General features: G+C 40.5%; 1 protein-coding gene across 7 annotated transcripts in view; it reads right to left on the bottom strand.

Annotated features, from left to right (window-relative positions):
* Positions 1–22,747, bottom strand: part of TNIP3 (TNFAIP3 interacting protein 3) — a 63,191-nt gene that overhangs the window by 23,718 nt on the left and 16,726 nt on the right. For 4 of the 7 annotated variants that reach the window (XM_010709938.3, XM_019614740.2, XM_031553091.1 and 1 more), the window contains exons 2-7: positions 21,960–22,045; positions 12,811–12,946; positions 4,014–4,100; positions 2,782–2,871; positions 1,844–1,909; positions 617–748 (exon numbers count right to left, since the gene is read on the bottom strand). In XM_010709938.3, coding sequence (XP_010708240.1) covers positions 617–748; positions 1,844–1,909; positions 2,782–2,871; positions 4,014–4,100; positions 12,811–12,946; positions 21,960–21,967 — 519 coding nt within the window. In that variant the 5' untranslated portion in view covers positions 21,968–22,045. The remainder of the gene's footprint in view (positions 1–616; positions 749–1,843; positions 1,910–2,781; positions 2,872–4,013; positions 4,101–12,810; positions 12,947–21,959; positions 22,046–22,747) is intronic. The other 3 variants (XM_031553090.1, XM_010709937.3, XM_031553092.1) reach the window with 2 other exon arrangements.

Here is a 22,747-nt window from a genome sequence, read left to right as displayed (position 1 = left end):
GTGCGCATCTCTATGCAAGAGCCACTGCTTAAGGACTCCTGAGAGAGGTGCCTGACTATTCTCAGGATGAGGTGAATGCTTCTCTAGAACAGAGAGCTACCGCTGATCAGCCCCATTGCTTTCAGCACTTAATACCTGTAATCCATAAGGGAATCTAAGACGGCTAGTTGTAAACTGTTGACGCTAGCCCATATGTAAAAACGTGTATCAAAAAGTGGGGGTATGGAGTTCAGTTCATTCCCTTAGTATTTACTGCCAAGCATTTTAAATAAATCTGCAGCTTTCCCACTGATAGTCTCTGTAGTACTTTCTTTCACTGAGCACTCAAAGAAATTTACCCTGAAATTAACACTTAGGCAGAAAACCTCTGCACTGTGCACATCAATCCACCCTTTATTCCCACACACAGACTACTGCTGAGCAGTCTGACAATTCCTATGCAAATAACAGTCTCACCACGTAGTTCTCTGATCAGACACCGCCTTGAGTCCAGTAGTGAAGAGCCCAACACCACAACCCCATCTACTGGTTGTACAACAACCCACTCCATGCAACTCGCTAGAAGAGAGAAAAGGCGGGACAGCATTCAGCACTGGGTAAGAGTGCACCCTCTTACCATTTCCTGTGATGGTGCGTCTCTGTCCAGAACCTGCAACCTCTCCTTCTCTGGAGGATGTCGATGTCTTTCTTCCTCCAGCTCACTGACTCTCCTCTCTGACACGTGCAGTTTTGCTTTCACTTCTGCTAGCTGAAAGGCAAGTAACATACCGTGGTGGGCTGCCTGTGCATCCTGAAGGGCTCAGCACACCAAAGGTGCCATGGCACCCCTTCAGCTCTCAGCAGACAGGTGTAAAGGAGTGGGTCTGTTTGGCTGTAAAGTTCCCAGTCGCTTACTTCTCCCCTCCACCTCCCCGACTCCAAGCTCTGCTGCTCTGAGGAGTCTTAATGACTCTGGGCAATTGCTTTCTTGGTGCTCAATCAGTTGACTCTAGCACTGATTTTGCTGCCAAAGCACAGCTGCTAAGGGGTTGTTTCTCTGTATGAATTCTTCATTTTAATGTCCTTTTCTTTTTTCTCTTTGCAACACAGACCATGTCTGCTCTAGTACACATCCAAAGCAATGTAGCCGGAGGCACAAAAATGTGTCATATTAAATGAGGAAGAGTCATTTGAATTCTTATTCTTCTCCTCTGGGGGGGATGAAGGGGGGGGGAAGAAAAATCAAGGAAGAAATTATCTGGATCTCAGTAAAACTTACTGGAACTTATTAGAGAGAAAATTTTCCTGATAAATATATGAGGTCACTCATTCAACTTCCTTTTCATAGAAGGAAATAAGAGATGAGAAGTGTCAGCTTACAAAGCGATTTGGTTTTTGGGGTATCAAAAGAAATTGCTAGCACTCCATTAATAAACCAGAGTGGTAAGTACCATGAAAGGTGGGGCAAGAACCAAAAGATATGTAGTGATGTGGATCAGTGGCTGGACGCATCAGACACCACAAGTTACTTTTCAGTTATTTGTGCTCTGAAGTGTGCCCTTTTGGAAGATACGAAGTTCTCTGCTGTCATGTCCAGCCCGGTTCCCTACTTAGACAGATGGGCTGCTTCTCTGCTCTCTTGTTATTTTATCCCACTGAAGATTGTGCATGCATTATCTTCACTTGTATGTGATGAAGTATTTTTACCTATGTGAGCTACAGACAAAGTAAATACTATGCTTCCTGCCCCCATCTTTTCAAAAGATACTCACTATAGATATGCCTGGCTAGTTTTTAAGCATAGACTTGACTAACTAGTAGCAGGTGACATTCATATTCGAATAGAAGTAATCAGCATTGTTACCTGTTTTTCATAAAGTTGTTTCATGGTTCTAAATTGATGATCCCATTGCTTGTTCACCTCCAGAAGCTGTAATTATCAGGAAGTCACAGTAAATAAGTCTTATTTCAACATTGTCAATAAATAAAAAAGGCTGGCATTCTAGTACTCAAACTATATGTATTCACAGTCTCCTTGTTATCTGGCCAGTTCATATCAAAGAAAGCAAAAGGAAAGTTTGGCAAGCTTTATGGCCCATCTGTCGGTTATTTGCTATTTCAGTTACAGTACATGAATGTTCAGGAAGTAGCAATCAGAAAACATGCAAATATACAATATATTATAGATGAATCACTAGCAAGACTGAACAAACCCCCAAGCTGCAGTTCCTACATGGCCAAGGACTTTTTGTTAGTCTGCTTTAAGTTACATAAACGTATTTGCAATTAGAAGGTCACTGGCTTCAAGAAGTGAATAGAACATGTCTATTAACTGCAATTACTACTGAGTGCAGAGCTTTCTTGCCTTTCTCAGTACCACTAAACTGAAAAATAGCAGGCACGCAAAACAGGGAAGCCTAGCAAACAACTTTCATGCAAATATTACAACTGAAATCAGCGTGTGTGCATTTTTATTGAAGAAAGCCAAATAGGTCTCTCAGAAATATTTTGATTTTCAGGATACAGGATCACACCTTGGGATGCTCAGCAAGAAAACAGCTCCCAGTTTGCTGCTACCTGTGAATAAGACTCCATTTGCTAGTACTCATAGTGATCCTTTGGCCTTCACCATAGGGATCATTAAGAACATTTGCCCTTTATGACATAAAAATCTCTGCTCTTCTGGATTCATATTTATGTTATAATAGATGATAATTTGATTTTGGAGGCAGTTCTCAAAATATTATACTATAGATAAAGATTATAACTGTAAAGATTAAGGATAGGTAAATTCAAGATTACCTCTTGTCTCTGTCGTTCCAGTGAGAGGATATGTCGTTCCTGAGAGTTGGCTAATGCAGTCTTCTGTTTGTTTGGTAATACGTGCTTTGACTGGAGGAAAAAAAGTGCTTAAAATGAATGTTTTCAGCATCCCCTCTTCAAGTCGATATTATCAAATAAAACTCCCATCCACCCTGCTACGTGCATGTAAAGAATTTGAAGCAGCAACATTTTCTCTCTCTGTATTTGATTTCGGTACCTCAGCACTCTCTGGCAGTGGATTCTGAAGCATACATCTGCTTTAACCCTGCTTGGCCTGTGCTTTACAGCCATTTTGCAAATGGATCCCAAAATAAACAGAATTATGACTATTCACACCATCTCAGATGCAGAACACAAAAAAGGCTTTTAATCATCTTACAAATGGTACTACAAACAAATAGTGTGAGTCACAGAAGTTGAGCATAAGTTAAAAGTGGGTGCAAGCAATTCCCTTCATTTACAAGAACTAGAATATTAAGTAACATCACACCCGGTAAGCATTTGCAGGCCTGGAGCAATAATCTTTAAAACAGTGGGTTTAAAACAAGCAACACAGAAAATGATTTGGCTATTTGAAGAAATTAGGGAAATCAGTCCAATCTGTGGTTCTTCCATAAAACTCGTACCCATGCAGGACAACAGCAGCTATGTCCTCATTTCTGTAATGGCAATGCTACATTTAATTTTCAAGAAGCTTCTATGGGTTGTTACAAAGGTATACATGTGATATATATGTATAAGATAATTGGCCTGGAAAAAATGTTCATGTTCATATAAATATACTACATCAGATCAGGGATATTTTTCTCTCTCTCTAGTCTGAATTTAATCCATAAGTGAGCAAAATGTAGAATAAAAGTATGAGCACTTCTGAGATACTATGGCTCCTGAAGTAAATTTATTTTCTTCAGTTAGAGAATTTAATGCCAATACCAATGAAGAAAATTACAGAATATCTCTGTAGATTTTTTTCACAGTACAAATCCTGACCATATATTTACCCCATGGCCAGTCCTGCCGAGTTCTAACATTGGAGCACTTGACTTCAAGAAAACGATTTTCTCTCTTCCTGTAGAAGCTCACCAACATGTTTAAATTAAAGCATCTAAAACAATTACATGTCCATCAATGGAGTTATTCGTGTGTCAAATTGTTTTCAATTGTTTTTCAATTCAAACAGCACTTCAGAAGGAGCCGAAACTTTCACTTACTTCTAGCAGGTCTGCTGGAGCTTCCATCTCACTCATGTCTGCCCATGTGCTTCCAAGATGGTCTTGAGCATTTGTTTCACTGCGGGTCTTTGAAAGAAGGGCAATGAAAGATGATGGAAAATGCACAGAACCGCAGGAGAAACACGAGTGCTGCCTGTGGAAGCAGTGGGGACTGAGCACTAGGTGGTGGAATTTTGATTTTAAGTTTTTCCTCCTTCCTATCTGGGACTTCCCAGAATGGTTCAAGCACACTGCCTGTGACTAATGCACCAGGCAAGGCAGCACTGAGTATGTAAATTGCAATTGGCCGGACAATTTGCCCCCTGAGAGGAAGTTACATGTGTAAGGGAAAGGATGGGAACATTTTTCTCAGCAAGTAGGACAGCAGGGTTTTCTATCCCTGCTTCCAGGTGTAACAAAGCACTTACATAAGTATGGTAAATATTAAGAGACAGTAAGACAGTGTGAACTATAATGATAGCTAAAATTAGTGAATCATGCTTAGAAAGGCTGTGATATTAACAGCTATGAGGAAGAGGACACCCGTACAAATACCAGCATGTCAGGGGGAGCATCTTAACTGGAAAACTGATTTACTTTCCTTGAAGAAGGGTGGCACAAAGATGAAGAAGGGAGGCAGATTTTGTTCTTATCACAAGGACTTGCAGTTTTAGTCAGTAACTCTAAGCATGGTTCTAGCGTCAAGGTACTCAAGTTTTAATAGTTTGAACTTATGTCTTAGTTTCCCATTTGGGAAAAGCAGCTGACATTACCAAGTTAAACTCACAGAAAAGATCAACAAGGAAAAAATTTACACAGACTTCACATGGAAGTGAAGAGAAAATATAGAAACACAAAGCATCACTGTCTTCAGTCTTGGAATTCTGACTGGTTATGAATTCAAGAAGGAAAGATGAAAGAAAAATAATTTTCCTTATTGCGAATAGATCCCAGATGTGAAGTCTCTTTTCAGTGAGGGCAGAAGTTATTCCATTTCTTGAAAAGCAAATAAACAAAGACTGGCCTGTGAAATGTGACATAGAATAATGTAATTCTTCAGGAGATCTTTCAATTTGGAAAACAGCATTAATCAAACTCAAGTAATCCTGTGAATTGGTGGAATTTGCTAGCCACATTCCAGCTTTCTGGTTCAGAATGTGTGAGTAGGCAAATTCTGTTTTCCAAAACACAAAACCCAAACTGGGAGAGAGCTACTGTTTGAAAACATTTGCACATGAAATATATCTTCCCAACCCTGATGTTGTTCTCAAGCCTTCTCTTTTGTGGAGCGGCTGCAAAATTTGTGGGTTATAAAAGAAAGAAGTTAAAAGACACATTTTATTTTAGTAAAGATATTTTAGATTCTACATGGAAGAAGCAATTCTACCTATCAAAAAACAAAAGCATTTCATCTGTACTTATGCCAAAACCAGCCTTTGAGTACATATCTCTTCCACGTACAGTGCTGGTTTAAAAAAAGGAAAAACTAGATATGATGAATAACACAACAGCAATTTTCACAATTGTGGTTCTTGAAATTTCTCCTATAATTGATATAATGTAATTGATATGTGCCAGTAACTGTCAGGCTATGAAACAAAGTAAATCTCTCCACCACCTAAGCAAAATTTAGTCCAAAGCCAAATTAAGTGAAACAAGAAGGTTATCCTCTGGAAACAGGTTTGTGATAAGGCCAACTTCTAAAATGAATAAATACATCACACTACATGAGTAAAGTAGTAATAGTAAAACTGTAAAATCCCCACAGTGAGGTAGGAAGAGGAAGGAAGCATCACACATTTTTAGAACGAGACCCAGTATTGCAATAGCATTGTCAGACATCTATGTCATATCAAACCTTAGGATTTCGAAGCAGAAGCCTAGGTAATACGTGTGGGGAAACAGACCAACTGAGCCCTAAAGATCAGACAGATGGTGGTGTCAGATTGGTGAATGAATAATACCTCCCTTTCACCCACAGTCTGGGGCTGTCCCAGTCACTTCTGCAGCATCCATTAATTAAGTGTCTGTATAATTTTGTGTTCTCACATCCAAGACAGAGGAAAACAATTTTCTAGACTGAAATTACTGCACATGAATAGTCAAAAGTTAGCTGCTGACTGAGAGAGTAATGTCACTAAACACAAATGGCATGAACAGCCACTACCTCTCATCTCCTCGTCATGTCCCAGTACCTTCTGCTGTGCCTGCCACAGCCATAAACACTATAAATTCAGGGAAACAGAACCTGCAAAGTGTCAGGTGAGGTGCTGAGCGTTTCCTGAAGTGGGGACAGAATAGCAAAATAAGGGCACAGACCTGCTTGTGAATCACAGCTCCCACTTGAAAAATGCTGGGGCTCAAATCACTCCAAAGAGAGGAATTCACACAGTTGTTATTACCACTGATTAGTTCAAAACAGTTATATGGAAAGCTGGGTGGACATTCGGGCCCTAAATCCTTAATTGTTAATACCATAGTGATCTCATTAATGACCACTGAAAGTGAATGGTTATCTCTTAGACTGGAGGATTTAAAGCTTCTCAGAGTCTGCTGTGTCATATTATAGCACAGGGCTGTGACCTCATGGAGGCTATGGGAAAGCTCATATAATTCTCATTCTTTTAAAGTCCTCTCTGCCTCAACTAATGAAAATCTGTCCAAAGTTAATATTTTTTTAGTATTATTTTGTGAAAAATGTAGATTTCAGTTGAACAAGAAACATCTTGATGCAAGCAGAAATCTTCAGATTTTAATTAGTTGCAGCCTGTGCATACATATTAAAAATGTTTCCAATTGTACTTGTACCATCTTACTTTCAGCTATCACTTCCCATTGCAGGGATTTCATTCAATATATGACAGAATAGAAATGACATTAAGTTCTCTTTAGTACATAGCTAGGCAAAATCAGCATTCTTACGGATAATGCCAGCGCCCCTTCAGACAGTGGTTTAAGCCAACTGGCCTTTTAGAAGACTTGATAGGAAAACCAACTTAGGGGCCAAAACCAGCCCAAGGCGCTGTCGAAGGGCAATGGTTCTGGTTAGTGGTGCAAGCGGTTTGATGGAAGATGATAGGTTTCTTGGCCCCTCCCTCACAAATGCTCTTCTGTTCCCATTACCACATAACAATAGTGGACACTGGAAAGAGAAGTGCCTCTGGAATCTGTAAGAACAGAAGAAAAGCCAGTGAGTAGGGAACAGAAGTTCAGCCCTTCAGAGGTACTGGTGTTATTCCAGCAAAACTTGGGAGAGGTTGAAGCAAAGTATTTTTCTCTCTTTGAAAACATTTAATGGCACTGGAAAAAAAGATGAGGGGATGACATTCATTTTCTTTTGCTGAGAGAAAGCTACTAAATTTGTTTATCAGTCTATTGCTTCACAATGTAAAACAACTTAATTACATGATAGCACTGCAGAAATTTGAGATGTATTTATAAAACTCCTTGAAAGAAAGGCTCTTGAGAGCTACAGGACTCACAGCTATAGGAGTAAAAAAATAAAAAAAAATAATAAAAAAAACCAACAAATTTTTAACATATTTACAAGCAGCTTGAAACTGTTGAATCTAATAAGCTATTGTTGATCGCCTGGAAAATTCTAGTTCAAGACCAGACAGTAAATGCAGTAACAAAGCTAAAACAAAAGCAGAGTGTTTACAGATTCAAGCAATGTTTTAAATGCGCTGTTCAAATTTGCCAGCCTGCACAATACACCCAGAGCAGTTAAAGAGTTGGGGGTGAAATTTGACCTCATGCTACACAGCCACAAGAAGCTCAGAGATAGCAGAAAATGACAGCTGAAGAAGGGGTATGCAAAGTGTAAACAGATCTGCACAAAACACCATGAAAGTAAATTTTGGAGCTGCCTGAGCGACTCTCGCAGTAAGGACAGGAATAAGACTTCAGACATGGACAGGACATCAGGCCACATACACATGGGCAACGGCGTGCAAATCAGCACTCTGTGTAGCAATACAGTAAAGAGTTTGCAGAAAAAACGAGTCCCTTGAAATAGAGACTAACGAAAATCAGATTTTACTGTGGTGAAATCATTTGTACTTCAGCCACTGATGTACAAAAACGTAATTCTCTAAATGTGACATAACAGCAGTAACAAACTGGTCAGCAAGTGCTATAAATCCCTGTCTAATGCTTACACAAACCTTAATTTCCCTATTTTTTCTCTTCCTCTGAAATTTTTGTCATGCCCTTTACTGGCTACACTTTAAAAACCTCCAGTAAGCAGACTGCAAGGAATAGTCTGTGAGTGCAGAAGTCCAAATTTAGTGACCTCTTACAGTATTACTGCCTCCGACTTCTCCACAAATGTGCAAATCCATGTCCCCATCCACAGCAGTCAGCGTCCCCATCCACAGCAGTCAGCGTCATGTTACTTCTTACAACCTACAACCCAACAGTGTGCCACACAGGCCTTTATCTAGCCAGGCTGGTTGACATGTTTTAGAGAAAGAACTTCCTCGAAAATTGCATGTTTTTTTCGTCTGTTTCACCCTTTCCTTTTATTCCCACTCTTTCCAGAAAGTCAGTCCCTTTGCACATTTCTTACACCTGACCCACATAAGAAAACAAAATGTCACTATTCCTGCTGCTGGGCTGAGACCGAATACAAATAATCTTTTCCTCACATTTAAATATAGTTCAAGAAAATGCAGAAAACAGAATCGGTGCAGATTTTGCTCTCCAGAAGAGTCAGTGGAGTGCTGTGGCTTAAGAACTGGTACAAGAATGGTCATTTTTCTTCTGCAAAGAGCTGGAAGTTTCCCCTCTGCCTATGCATATAGTAGGAATGCTTTCTTCAGGCCCACACATGCCATTCTGTTTCTTGATCCCCCCCTTCTATAACTCCCTTAAAATGACAGACCAGAACACGATGAAACATACTAAGAAAACAAAGTAGTGAGGGAACCTCCCCCTGCAAGGTGCTTGAGTAAGCCTGAAACCTTCTGTAAGGTCAGTGAATCATAATTTAAAATGTTTATGTTCTCCGAATCAGCAAGAATTCTTAGTAAGATCTTTGCCCTTCTTTCTCCTTCCCTTTACACTCCTTTTCTTCTCTCCATCCACACTCATGTGCTTATCCTTAGCACTTATGAATTTTGTCTGTGCTACAAGCAATGGCAACATACCACAACTGGCCACCTATTCCTCAAAAACCATTTAGCAGCCCTGATGAACATGACAGCCAGAGCTTGTCTCATCTCCCATATTTGGTCACATCTGTCTTATTTTAAGAGCTAAGGTGAATGGGGAAATGCTCTTTAATGGCAACCCATTGGAGCACATTAAGGGAATAAACTTTCAGAGGCTTCAGAGCACGGCTGCCAGGAATGGCTGGCAGTGAGGTGGAAGCCAGGAGCTCCTGCAGACAGACAGCTGTGCGGAGCAGGAATAATTCTGTCAGCTACCAGGTGTGGAAAAAGCTTCCCAGTGACCAAATGGGGTGGGCAGGATCTGCTGACCGCCAGAGTTATATGGAAAGGGCTGAACTGCTCAGGAGTCCTTTACTAATGGCTATTCTGTTTCTAGGAAATGATGTACTTTCTGTTATTAACAACCTTAAGGCATCTTCCTCACCCCCATTTGAATTAAGGATTATTTGTAGTTTTTATTCTAACAACATCCAACATTTCTGATTGTAAAAGCCTTTTAGTCATCTCTAGGAATCTTGCAACGAGATTTAAATAGGAACCTTAGTGCTCTGGCCAATGCTGAGTCTTCTTGAAAGCATCAGCACTAGAAGAAGTTAGGAGTTCTCACTTTTGGAGAGTGCTGGATCTTTATTCTGGGAACAGTATTACAAAATAGGCACACAAATTAAGGTAATGAAAGCCTCATCACTTCTGAAAACTCTGTTCAGTCAGTGCAGTGAAACCAAAAACCATTAAATTGCTCCAGTCAAGTAAAAGCAAACCTTTCCTTGACTGTAAGAAAACAGTAAAATTATCTCTCTTTTTTTCCTTCCTACTCTATCAATCAGAGTATCAGTATATCAATCAGATATACGCTGAGATTTTTTTAAATTGTACTGTTTCAGAATGGTAGAAGTGACATTTACTTTGAGATGAACTAAAGATGGCTAAAATTTGATGGCTTCTGAGAAATCTTCTGTTTGCTTACGTTTGGGTCAAGCTTTTCTTTTGTATTTGAATCACTTCTAAAAGTATTCTGATATCTTCTATCTGCTTTGAGCAAAATTGTCTAAAATAAATGCTTTATTCTGGAAGATGTTACTTAGCCAGCAGTGTTTGGCACATTATCCATTGCAACCCTTTTTCCTCCATTCTGGTGCACATAGTGAAAGAGTAGAAATTAAGGAATTTTAGTTGAAGAATAAAATCGGCTCTTAAACCAGAAGAATCTCTTCCTGTCTCAAGCTGGTCCATGTGCTTCACCAGGAGAAATGCACTAGAAAGGGATTTTCCCTTAAATAAGCATGTCAGCCTCAACATTTTTCATTGTTCAGATAGCTACTCCCTCTAACAGAATAACACATGTAGATTCACATAAGTTCCCTAGTACACAGGAAACAAAATTAGAGCAAGATGTGTCTTCAGAGTAAGTAAAACACAGAAGCACAGGCTTCTGTTTTAGAATAGAATAAAAGGATCTCCTTTTATTCACTATTTTCTGTCATCAGCAGTGAGGCTAACCACATGGGCACGGCTACTCAGATACCTACGCATTTGCAAACTCAGTTCTAAAGATGAAAATGCCAATTTCATGATACAACAATTTGTTAATAATTTATACCTGTAGCAAGCAGGCCATTTTGAGGTTTAAAACAAAGTTGCTACAAGTATGGAGAGTCTTTACATTAAACTTTTTCTAACTTTCCACTCAAAAGAATTCAGATGCTTTAGCAGTTTAGTTTTCTTGTATTACAATATATCTCATGGAATCATCTCTGCCAGTAATCTTTGACACACCTCTGAATTTAATTAGTATTATTCTTCCTTTTCCACTGAATACTTTCCTGTCCTCACTGCCTTGGGTAAATACTCTCATGTATACCTTGCAGCCCTTCTTGTTTGTATAGACTCTTTCTACTCATCATTCTGCAGCACGGTGTTGCAGGAAAAAATAGGGAATAGAAAAGTAGATGTGAATTAAAAATTGCCATTTGTTTTAATCAGTATATATGTTACATATGTTTGAGGGTTTCCCCTCATTCTACCTCATTTTAAGTCTACCTCAGCATCTCATTTCACAAAATGATATTTTCTGCTTGTTTTTAAATACTATTTTATAACCTTCATAACTGACAGTATAGTAAGTTTGTTAAAATCACTTCTGGCTTTTTCCAAAGCCCAATCCAGCAGGTGGACTCCTAGTTTCTAACTTTGACATTGCTGGAGCCTGACTCACTTGAAGTCAGTAACCAGCCTAGTGAAAATCTCTTTGACTTAAAAGTACAAAGAAAAAACATCCAGTGTATTCCTACCATGAAACTTTGTTCTTTAAGCTACATAAGCAACACAAGTACATCATCCAAGGGGGAAAAGGTTTTATAAATGCAAAAAGTATAAAAATACGACAGATGGAATGTTGCCACAGTATTCTGAGTGAAGCACTGAAGCACTCCATAGAAGTGGTTGAAGTGAGTGCAACCATTTTTTTTCTCCCCCACACCCCATAAATCCTTTCCTGCATCTCCTTCTGTCACAGAGAATAACATGGGAGCTATGCATTCCCACAGACCAGCTGTGCTTGCTGTTCAGACCAGCAGTTCTACAGCCTGATGCTAGACAGTTTGGTACTGACTTCTGCTTTACCTTCTTGTTCCAGCCCTGGGCTGGGAATCCCCATTTCTCCGTGTAATCTCTCTCTCTCTGTTTCTAATCCCACTGGCCCAATGCTGCAGCATCTCCTCAGGCTTAGCCCTGGTGCATGCCCCGAGGTCATGAGTCATTTTGGAAATGGCGGTTCACATGTGAAAAGAGCTGTGTATAATTCTGTATTTCATAGAAGAGTCATCTCTCCTTCACCTCCTCATGAAGTTCCTGTATCACACCAAGAAGCACTGCCTTTAGAGATCTCTTTTTCCTCCTGGCACACCTGCACCGGTGGGTAAGCGTGCCATCCCTCCCTCCAGCAGAGCACTGGCATTCACACCTTCAGCACTGCTCTCCTCCACACCTACTTCTCCTTCCTTTCCCAGTCAGCAGAAAGCAGGGATTTCCTTTTCTACTCCTCCTGCATGGTAAAAGCAGCTTGCTGTTCAAGGGGAGGGGAAGGAAACATGTTTGCCATGTTCGTTAACTGCTGCTTCAAGTACAAGCAGCAAAGACTGCCCTGGCAGGTGGCTTTACGTTTCTGTTTATGAAATCACAGAAATGCAGATTTAAATCATAATTTTTCCTCTTCAGCGTCTTCTTCCTGTTTATCTAAATGCCTTTGATCCCCAGAGCTCTCTCTTCCTCGCATCTCTTTGCATCCTCAGTTAAATCAGAGCTACCACTCACAACAACTAAAAGGCATATCCGTGCTCTGCATGCACACAGTCTCATGCAACTATGATACCAAAGGGCACAGCTGGCTGCACGGGATGGCACTTTACAGAACCAGCAGCTATAGCTGACCTTTTAAAACATTATGAAAAGCATCTTCTCATTTTAACTTCTTCATTGCACAAAGTAGCAGTATCAGAAAAAAACAGAGTGTGTTCAGTACATCATTTCAGAAATCAAGCAGTTTCCTGCATAACCAATGCAGGGAACGTGCCTGGAACGTTCTGCTCTCATAGATAACAATTGCGAAAGTGGACGGTGTTTACCTTAGGGGAACATGAAGTCCTCTGGTGGTTCAGACTCCCTTGGGCAATAGGTTCAGAGTCCTCACATGACTTGGAAGTGCCACTCCTCTCTATCAGATTCCTTATTTCAACATCAAGCTCTTTACTTTCACACCTGCTTAAAAGAAATTACAGAAAGACTTAAAACACAGAGAAGGGAGATCTATCTGTTGTCTTCTGAACACGAAAACAGAGCAGAGCCACAAGCTCCTGCTGCCTTCCTTCCAGGAATATAGTCACAGAGCGCTTGGGCAGCCTCACACATGCCGTTCTTTGTGACAGAAATTCATGCAAAATAGTTAAGCCAGTGCTCTTGACCAATTGTATTACTTTGTATATAGAAAAACCAAGCAAGCCCTCCTGGGTGCTGTCTGAATGCTGCCATGCACCCTCACCCCCACCTCCAGCTGCAAGAACGTTAAATTATAGCACAAGTGTTCTCAAAATAGTTAAAATTGGATTTGAATTCCAAAACCAAATCTTCAGGTATTTTTTTTTTCATTGCACACTTAGTTTTCTGTAATACTTCATAATAAATTCCCAACAGGCACTTTCAGTCAACAGGCACTTAAGTCCTAAGAGCTAGCAATTAGGGTTGCAATGGTGAAACACAACTTTCAGAGGACTGACCTGGCCATAATCAAAAGCAAACCCCCCAAAAGCCTACATCCAAGCCAAGCTTTTGGGATATATTTGTCTTCATTTCCTGAGCATCTTAAACCAACTCCAAGTTGTATGTAATCACGAAACAGGTTGGGTTGGAAGGGACCTCAAAGATCATCTAGTTCCAACCCCCAGCCATGATGGGCTGGTCACCCCCCACCAGCTCAGGCTGCCCAGGGCCCCATCCAGCCGGGCCTTGAACACCTCCAGGGATGGGGCATCTACAGCTCTCTGAGCAGTCTGTGCCAGCACCTCCTCAGCCTCTCTGTGAAAAACTTCCCCCAGTATCTAACGTAAATCTCTCCTCCTTTAGTTTAAAACCATTTTCCCTTGTCCTATCACTATCTCCCCATGCATAAAGTTCATTTCCCTCCTCTATATAATCCTGCCTCTTCAAACGGTCTTACTTTTGTAGAGCCACAGCATGGAGGAAGAAAAAAACAAGTGTAACGTCACAATATTTGGGTGTGATTTGAGAGCTAGACTTACAGTGTAGGCAATTAGACTTTTGCACAGGGAACAGAATCACAAAATTTCGTTTCAATCATGGAACATTCTCATTCACTAGAACACATCACATGACTTTTCTCTTATACAGAAAATATTTCCTTGTACTGACTTCTTTGTTGTTTGTATTAAACCATTACAGTAGCTAGAGTGAGTTCAAAGGAAGAGACTACCTGACAGAAAAGTCTTGCATTTTGTTAGACCACTTGGAAAGGAAATTATGGCCAGCTAAAGTCACGATGAACAAAAGAAGGGCTTTCTTGGCACACATTTTCATAAGCTGCTCCAAGTGCCTGCAGTTCTCAAAGCCTCCCTGCTGCATGGGTGGCACAGCCAGCCCTGGCAACATGGGCTCATGAGCTGGCTTTGTGAGCAAGGTTGGCTCCACAGAGCCAGCACACAAACTGGCGCTCCTTAGCTTCCCTTCCACTTCTGGTCTGAGATGAGCGGGGCTTTTGGCGCTCACAGGACTGGGAAGGAGCCAGAAAGCCTTGTCAGCACAAATGCCTGTAAATCAAGAAGAAAATCTCAGGAGGAAAACAAGGAACCTAGAGAGAGAAAACCAACCCTTTTCTGTATTTGCTAAAAAGTTGCAAAATCCCAGGCAGCAGTGCAAGTGGCAATTTTTTCCTTTTTAAGGAACTGTTTGCTAAGCTTCTCAGACAATAAGTTCTGGGGTGGTGGCACAACCAACAGTTCTCTTTGGAGGCTTTACTTTCAAGCAGCTATGCAACACCAGCTCTGCCCCATCAGTACCCGTCTTTCCTCTAAGCTCACCTCCCTGGAAAACAGCAGCTTCAGCTCATTAGGATTCCCACACCTGGCCTAACATGAGACTTGCTTTGTCCAAGATTTATGCCATGCAGAGGGCTGGGTGCAATTAAGGATGCTTGAGAGAACTGAGAAATTATGGCATTGAAGCAAACACTCATGGTGCAGTTTTAGGAAAAATGCATTATATGATATTTACATAATAGGGGAGAAATTGCTGTTATAGCCTCCTCAGAAGCCCTAAAAACGTGGGAAGAGTAGAGAAGAGGCTAAGTACAGCGAAGTGAAATGTAACTGAGCAGCACTGAGGGATTTAGGACAGCTGTTAAAACCACTGACCAACACTTTCAGGCTAAGCTTTCAGAACTTCAGTTTTTATTCTGTGCTTGGACAACCAAATGAAAGTGAGAGCTGCTCTCCTTTGTTGCTCCACTTAGCTTACAGAGCTGAGAGAAAAAACCTCTTGCCTACATGTAGCTTCTCGCAAAGACTGTTCTGCTCGTTGCCCAGGGTTGCAGTCACATGCACATCACTTTTCACCTCTCATAACCACTCTGCTGCAAATGGCCACCCTTCACTGCTGGCGCAACCCATCCCTCTGGCTGGGTCAGTGTAGTCAGTGTTTCCTTCAAGTGAAATAAAGCAGCTTAGAATAAAACAACTGCTAAAAGGCAAAGGGCAATTTCTAGGGGCAGCTCCAAAGAAAGCAAAAGAGGAGCAGCCTGGCAGCACTGTGCACTGAGGTAGGCTGCACGCATCTCCGCTGCTCAGCAACAGCGAGAGGAGATGTCTGACCACAGCTCCTGAGATCAGAGCATGAATAGAGCTGGGAAATCCCCTGTAAAGATGGGGGTTGGCTTTAAGTGCTTCTTCTCAATCAGGAAGTGCACATCACTCTGCTCTGTTTCCTGCAGCTTGCCCGACAGAATGTTGTTCCTGGTACCTCCTGCAATTCCCTTTCTCACTCTGCATTCTCCTTCCTAGGCTTAGTAGAGTCCAGGCAAGAGAAGGATTAAGATCCAGCAATGCCAGTGAAAAAGACTGGGAAGCACAAAGACTCAAACCCCTGCAAATGGTTGCTGCTTTGTAATACCCATGCGTTTTAACACCACCATGAAAGTTAGAAAACTATTTCTTTGGCTGGGTTTCTCAGTGCACTTGTTTCTCCTCTCAGCCTTTAAACTAGGGTGTTTTGACCAGAAATTATCCCTCTATTTATGTGCATTTCAAAAGAACAGTAGCCACTTCAGTACTTGGAAGGGTATATTTATCGTGAATTATGTAAAATTTTAATTAACCATATCTGTGATGTAGATGAATTTTACAGACCACACTTTGAGAGCACACAGATGACCAAAGTGTTTGGATACCTCTCAAAGACATGATTAGAAGCTACCACAGCGCAAGGCAACTCTGGATGATAACATGAGCTTCCCCTGGTGAACAGCAGAGGGCTCACTGCACGTAACTGCCACAGAAAGCAATTCTTCCTGAACTACTTTTGATATTGCAGAATTTGCAGACATATTTGTGCACCACTAGCATCTTTATTACGTTACATCACTATCAACATTTCCTAAATCTGGGTATTTTGTTTTTCATTAATAATGTTTCTTGTAAGGAGAGAAAATAGACAATCCACTGGAGGAGCAAACAAACAGAACAGAACATTCAAATTTTAGAGATGCGTGTTGTGTCATCATAGAATCATAAAATCACCAAGGCTGGAAAAGACCTCCAAGATCATTCAGTTCAACTGTCTACCTATCACCAGTATTTCCCTACTAAACCATGTCCCTCAGTACCACAACTAAACGTTTCTTGAACACCTCCAGGGACAGCAACTCAACCACTTCCTTGGGCAGCCCATCAGAAAAAATATTTTCATGTGGGAGTAGAGGGTAAAGTATATCTCTTCTGGATATAAGAGCTTTCTGAAACGTAAAAATAGGAAGATAAAAAAAATATTAAACCTATCCCATTTACATGGCATGTTATGGTTAAAGAAGAAGACAATAATAAGGTATTATGGTTACTCCCCTCTGTAAATTGTGAGTTACGTGCTCAATTTTGTTTGATGGGAAAATTAAAACATTTGAGATGGAAGCAGCACTGACAGATATAACAAAAGCAGGTGGTGTCTCACTGTAAGTTTTAGCAGCTTACAGGAAAAGGAGAGAGCACAACCTTACTCATAATTTCCATGTCATGAACATGTGAAGTAGTAGTCAATATCCTTCCAGCTGTGCTCTCCAAAAACAAGAAATTCCTCAGGTGTGTTCTCTTCCTTTTGAAAGTTGCCATCTCCATGAAGAATTTCACTGCTAGAGCTGTGTAACAAAGATGTTTTCATTCCCCCTTTGTATTTACCTTACTGCCTTAAAATGTTTTTCTCCATGATGTATCTTTATGCTATTTTAACTCCAGGACTTAAACGCCTTTTTGTGGTTAATTTCTTATAAATTGCTGCATACTTTTTATAGTGACTCAATTTCTCAGCTAAGAGTCAGAATAAAAATGTGACCAGCACATGCTTTGTCTGTGACTGGAACTAAAATTCCTAGCTAGATCAAAGCCTTTCAATCAAATAAAATAGTCAATTATATCCTCAGAGAGTTATGCTATGAAGTGCTCATTATGCATGCACAGTTTTATTAAATTATGCCTGTAGCATATTCAGAGCAAAGTTTTGGCCCATAACTATCACTAAAGTTGGAATATTATGGCATCAGAAAGGAAACATGAGGTGTGGAAATCAACAGCTTCTAATAGAGTCAAGTGCACTTCTTTGCAGTCAAACTTCTTCCGGTCAAAAGAAGCAGCACAACTCCCCATTAACTCCCATTTCTCTAATGGACAGCCACGCCCAGCTCTTGATGGCCTGCTCTATGGTCATTTCACGAGCCATCTTGCAATAGATTGCATAGATTCATAGCTAAGAAATACATACTTGTATTCAAATAGTTGGGCATGAATCCTGGGAAGAGTCCCAGTGTTGCTGCCGATACCTTTTGTGAGCTCGTCTCTCCCTGGTTTTCACTGGGAAAGACAAGGTATTATTATTGTCTTTTCCAGTGTTACTATATGCTAATGTTATTAGTATTATTAGTTACTAATGGCTATGTGGAAACGGTGACATAAATACAATGAGTCTCAAGGAATATACTTGCAAAATTATGAATTGACTGATTATTTGACCAGAATTATTCGTTCTTTCATTAAATTAACTATATAACTATTTGTAATAATAATTTATAGGCTGGTGTTCTGGGGTCATTCTCCTGTGATTGGCAAAAGCAAAAATAAACACCATAAGCAGTTGTGAGAAAAGTTTTTAAGCCAGGATTTACAGCCAGACACCAACAGCACAGAGCCATATTTTGACGGGAAATGAATTCCAGAGTGTAGGGGTTAAACACATGCTATATCCCCTTGGGTGGGCATTTCAGACATCCCATTTTTGCAACCAAGTCTAGAGAGCTGATCCTTAGAAAGATGTAAACATCTGAATTTGAATTACAAAGGACAAACTGGTTCTGATAAGTTAAAATTTGCAGCAAATTTCAAGGCAAAAAATTTCAACTAATATTTCCCCTATTTTTGATAAGTGCTTAATTTCATTCAGGAAAATGCTTTTAGAATTTGGGCAAGAAAAGATCTGCTTACAGAATTTCTAATCTAGCATGGGTTAGAAATATTTGAAACAAGGATAACATCAGGCATATACTTGTTTACAATGACAGTTTATCCATAGAACTATGCTATTAACCTATGTTCTATGATTTTGAAAGTTTTTTGCTCTCTTAATCCAGTTTCGTATAATAATTTCTAGGCTTTTTTCCATGCACATATCTTAGGATTTTTATATTAAAATCTTACCCACCCAAGACTAAATGATAAAGAATTGCCAATCTAATAAACAACAGGAAGAAAAATCTTTTGCCAAGAAAACAAGATGACTTTTGCTATAGAATTGGGTGCGTTTTTCATTATTGTTGTTTTTGTTCTCTTTCATAACCTCATGAACTCCTAGAGCTTTAGTAAGCCATTAGCAAACCATGGGTCCCTGAGCCGATAAACAATAGTTACAATGTAGTGCAGCTCCCTAAGAATCAGCGGTGCTATTCCAGTACTCAACACCCAGCAAGCAGATCTCCACTTGGAGCTTAGGGCTGGGAATCCAAGCCCCATCTCCTGGGATGAAACTGCATGCATTCTACATTTCTCTTCTCACACACTGCCATAAGAGACCATCTATTAGACATGAAGCGCTCCGCAACCAGTGCAAGCGCACAGAACCTGCCTTTGTTGACTGTGAGGATATAAATAAAGAAGAAAGAGGGAAAGAAAAGAAACAACAAAATTCATCTGGTATTTCAAAAGTGTAGCTGGAAAGCCAGGCACCAGCAACAGCTGAGCTCCACCTCACAGAACTGCACTGTCTTTAGAGTGAGAGGTCCCAGATGCTGGGAAAAAGGGGCTGGCACTGGTACTTGGGAGCTAAGTACAAGATTATACCTAATCTTGCTCCATTCCCAAGGAGAGAGCTCCACAAGGCAAGGTGTATGATATGGATTATTAAGAGCGTGTACACTGAGACTACAGCAGAGAAACCACTTAAACTTTCGTTCAAATGCGATTCAGCCAAAACATCTGCCTGTCACCCCATAAACGTCCCTACACTTCTGTTCCCTTTACGACAAAGGAATGGAGCTTTTAAGGAACATTTAATAGCCAGCAGCTGTTTGGCTGTCAAATGCCACATCTGGAGAAGCTGTGTCATAAATGTGAACAGAAACAATTATTCTTTAATAGTTTTGCTTAATTTTAAGAATTACACAAATCGCAACAACAAAAGAGGGGCATGTTCTTAATGGAAACGCATCTGGTTTCTCTGAAAAGAAGCCAAAAAATAGGTCTGGTGATTAACTGAAGCTGCTCATGTAATCTGTCCCGCCTCAAAGAAGAGAGAATCAAAGCTACCGATATGCAGGCACTTCGTGTTTTCCAGTGTTTGGCTGTTCCCTTCAACAAATATGGGACATGGGAGAAGACAACAGCTAAGCTAGTTGCATCATTCCCCTTTTACTAGGATCTTCTGCTTAATTACAATGCCAAAACCACAATTCAAGTTCTTCATGATGGGCAGAATTTGGGAAAAATTCAAACTCTTGGGACGTCACGGACTGAGTTCCACTAACTTTGACAGGCTTCACGCAGGCCTCGAGTGACAGGAGACCATCTCCAGGAGAAACCGCACATGGAGCATTGTCACCCAGACTCCCCTCGCAAGCCTCATGCAGCTGTGTGTGGACCACAGGGGAGGGGAGAGGGAATTGAAAGGGAATTGAAGTTTTTCCCCGAAAATTACCCAAAGCAGAAAGCTCAGCCAAGTATGTGCTTTCTGAGTAGATCAACTCCTTACTCCACTGAAACTCACACCTGTAGAAAGCTGGTGGGAGACAGCAGGAAAGTGTTGAAAGAGTCGAAAACTAAGAGTAAACAACAAAAAGGGAGACAAATCTACAGCAGAGCAAAAATTAATGTTTCCAGTGCTCTCTTTCTATGAAGACCAATAAACGGAAAAGCTGGAAGCCGTGCTAGGGCACATTCTTGGCCTCAGCAGGCACCTTTTTGAAACGGTTACCCTCCAGCAGCACTTTCTGCACTGCCTGCTTGCTCCACAGCCACACCATAAGCCTCAGGTGTACATTCAGGCTTTACAAGCACGCATTTCCCTGGAAAGCTGTCACCCTGGTGCAATTATATGGCTGATGTTTTTAACTGGTGTTTTACACCTCTGCTCTCTCTCTTCCTCAATCAGGCATCACTGCAAACCAAACAAGACCTATGCACTGCCTGTTCTGCCTCCTAGCTCACCCTTGGTCAGGATGTAGATGCATCACCAAAACCTCACTGATCAGGGCACCTTTGCAGTAGAACAAGTCCAAGATTCATTTGGGTCAGTTTCTCCCCCATAGATCTTACATATTTTCTACTGTCTACTGACAGTGCAAACAAAATAAACAGAACACCACTTGGAATTTTAGCCAGGAAATTAACTTACAGTAGCAGAGGAGGATAATCAGCTCTGTTGACTCAAGTCAACTTCTTGCCTATGGTAGCTGTTAGGCAGCCAAATGAAACACAGAGGAAGCTCACTGCACAGCTGTCTGTGTCACAGATCTAGTGCTTGAACTGCCAGCACCTGGCATCTGCTTTCACCAGGATTGCCACTGTCTGAAAGGAATCTGACACATCCCTGCCATCAGAAATGGATTAGAGTCAAACTACATTAGCAGTAGCACAACATGTCTTCAGCAAATGGGAAATCCCAAGAGATTTCAAAATCCACTTATTTCACAAGCTAACTTGAAGAAAAAAAATGTTTCCAGAAGAAAAGATGGATACAGTACTACATATTTCCTAAACGTTAGAAAAACATCTACACTTTCCTTTCATTTTGTTTATTTTCCTCTCTCACACCTGCACGTTATGATTAAAAGATAGCTTTAAAAGGTATTAACCATCCTCAACTACCTGAAACATTTATTATCATCATTATTGTCAGAGCTTACCTTACTGATTACAGCTATTCATTTAAATTCTCAGCATTATTCATTTTCTTTAATCTCCTCATGACTCACTGAATTTTAGAAATGGGCTGTCATCATCACAGCCTCACTCTTAACCATACTGTGACCTCCTTATCTGAATGAGTTATCTCTCCATCCTACTGTACAACCTCTTTTCCTGCCATTATCAGTAGAACTAGTTTTACTTCACAAAGAAGCAAGCAGACCCAAGAAGCCACAAAATCTCTGTAGTCAGCATATTAAAAACTTGCCTAGATAGGCTCCAAGCCATCTGATCCGACTAAACCCAGTGGTCCAGACAACATCCAAGTATTTCCAACCTACACTATTTTATGATTCTTCTCAGTACATAATATGCCCATGTTTTACTTGTTTAAACAGAAATGGCACAGACCTCCACTGGAAAGATTAAAGTGGGAAAAAAGTAATTGTATTAGACTGAGTTTCTGAAAGAAAAATAGACTGACAGATGCAGGAAAAGCTTGATTATACAGTTCTAGTAGCATAATACATATGACAAAAAGTAAAAAATAAAAATAAAATAAAAGGAGAAGTTTCTCCACAAGAAAAATAAAGATATGAAACCGGTCATACCTTTCCATCTCAACATGCTGATGGGAACACAATTCTAGAAGATCCTCTGCCTCTTTATTCTTCCTTTTGAACTTTTCACAGTGAATCTATCAGGGAGAAGGAAGAAAAAAAGAAGTGAAGTGTATTCAGAGTGGAAATAAATATATTAATAATCTCAGAAGAAATTCAATTGTACAATCACAAGAAGAGATAATCATGCATTGTCTGCATTCCTGTTTTCTCTTCCCATCCCATAAACAGCTGACATGTAGGCCAGGAATCTACTTTCTCCTAGCTCACCATCATAATCTCTTAAATCCATCACTGGAACCGGAGCAGTTTTGCAAGGGCAGAAGCAACAGCACTCTCCAGCTGTGGTAGGGGGCATCTCCCCAAGAAGCAAAGCTACCAGTACTCACACAAATACTGGAAATGATGTGAAAGGCATTCTTGTGAATATTATTATTCATCTTAAAGTAATCAATTGTTTTAAATGCTTGGAGTTCATGTATATCCTCAGACTAGCCAGAAAATTAACATTTCATGGAAGTATGAAGTAAAACTACTACTCTCAAGCTTAAGAGGATGAGTAGGGGGCTGATATAAATAACCTGGAGAGAAAAGGGTGGGAGCCTTGCTTAAGTTAGTGTGCACAAATGCACTGTTCACAAATTATACAAGCTTCCATAAGCTTCCCTCTGGTCAGGGCTAGCCGCTATCTAGCACTGCATTTCCAATGAGAAGAAAAAATACTGTTCCCAGAGGAAAGGACATACATTGGAAGTACAATCACCTCTCCATTACAAATG

The sequence above is a fragment of the Meleagris gallopavo genome, chromosome 4 (assembly GCF_000146605.3).
Source record: "Meleagris gallopavo isolate NT-WF06-2002-E0010 breed Aviagen turkey brand Nicholas breeding stock chromosome 4, Turkey_5.1, whole genome shotgun sequence".
In the NCBI taxonomy this organism is placed as follows: domain Eukaryota; kingdom Metazoa; phylum Chordata; class Aves; order Galliformes; family Phasianidae; genus Meleagris; species Meleagris gallopavo.
This window is presented reverse-complemented; position numbering and strand designations above follow the sequence as displayed.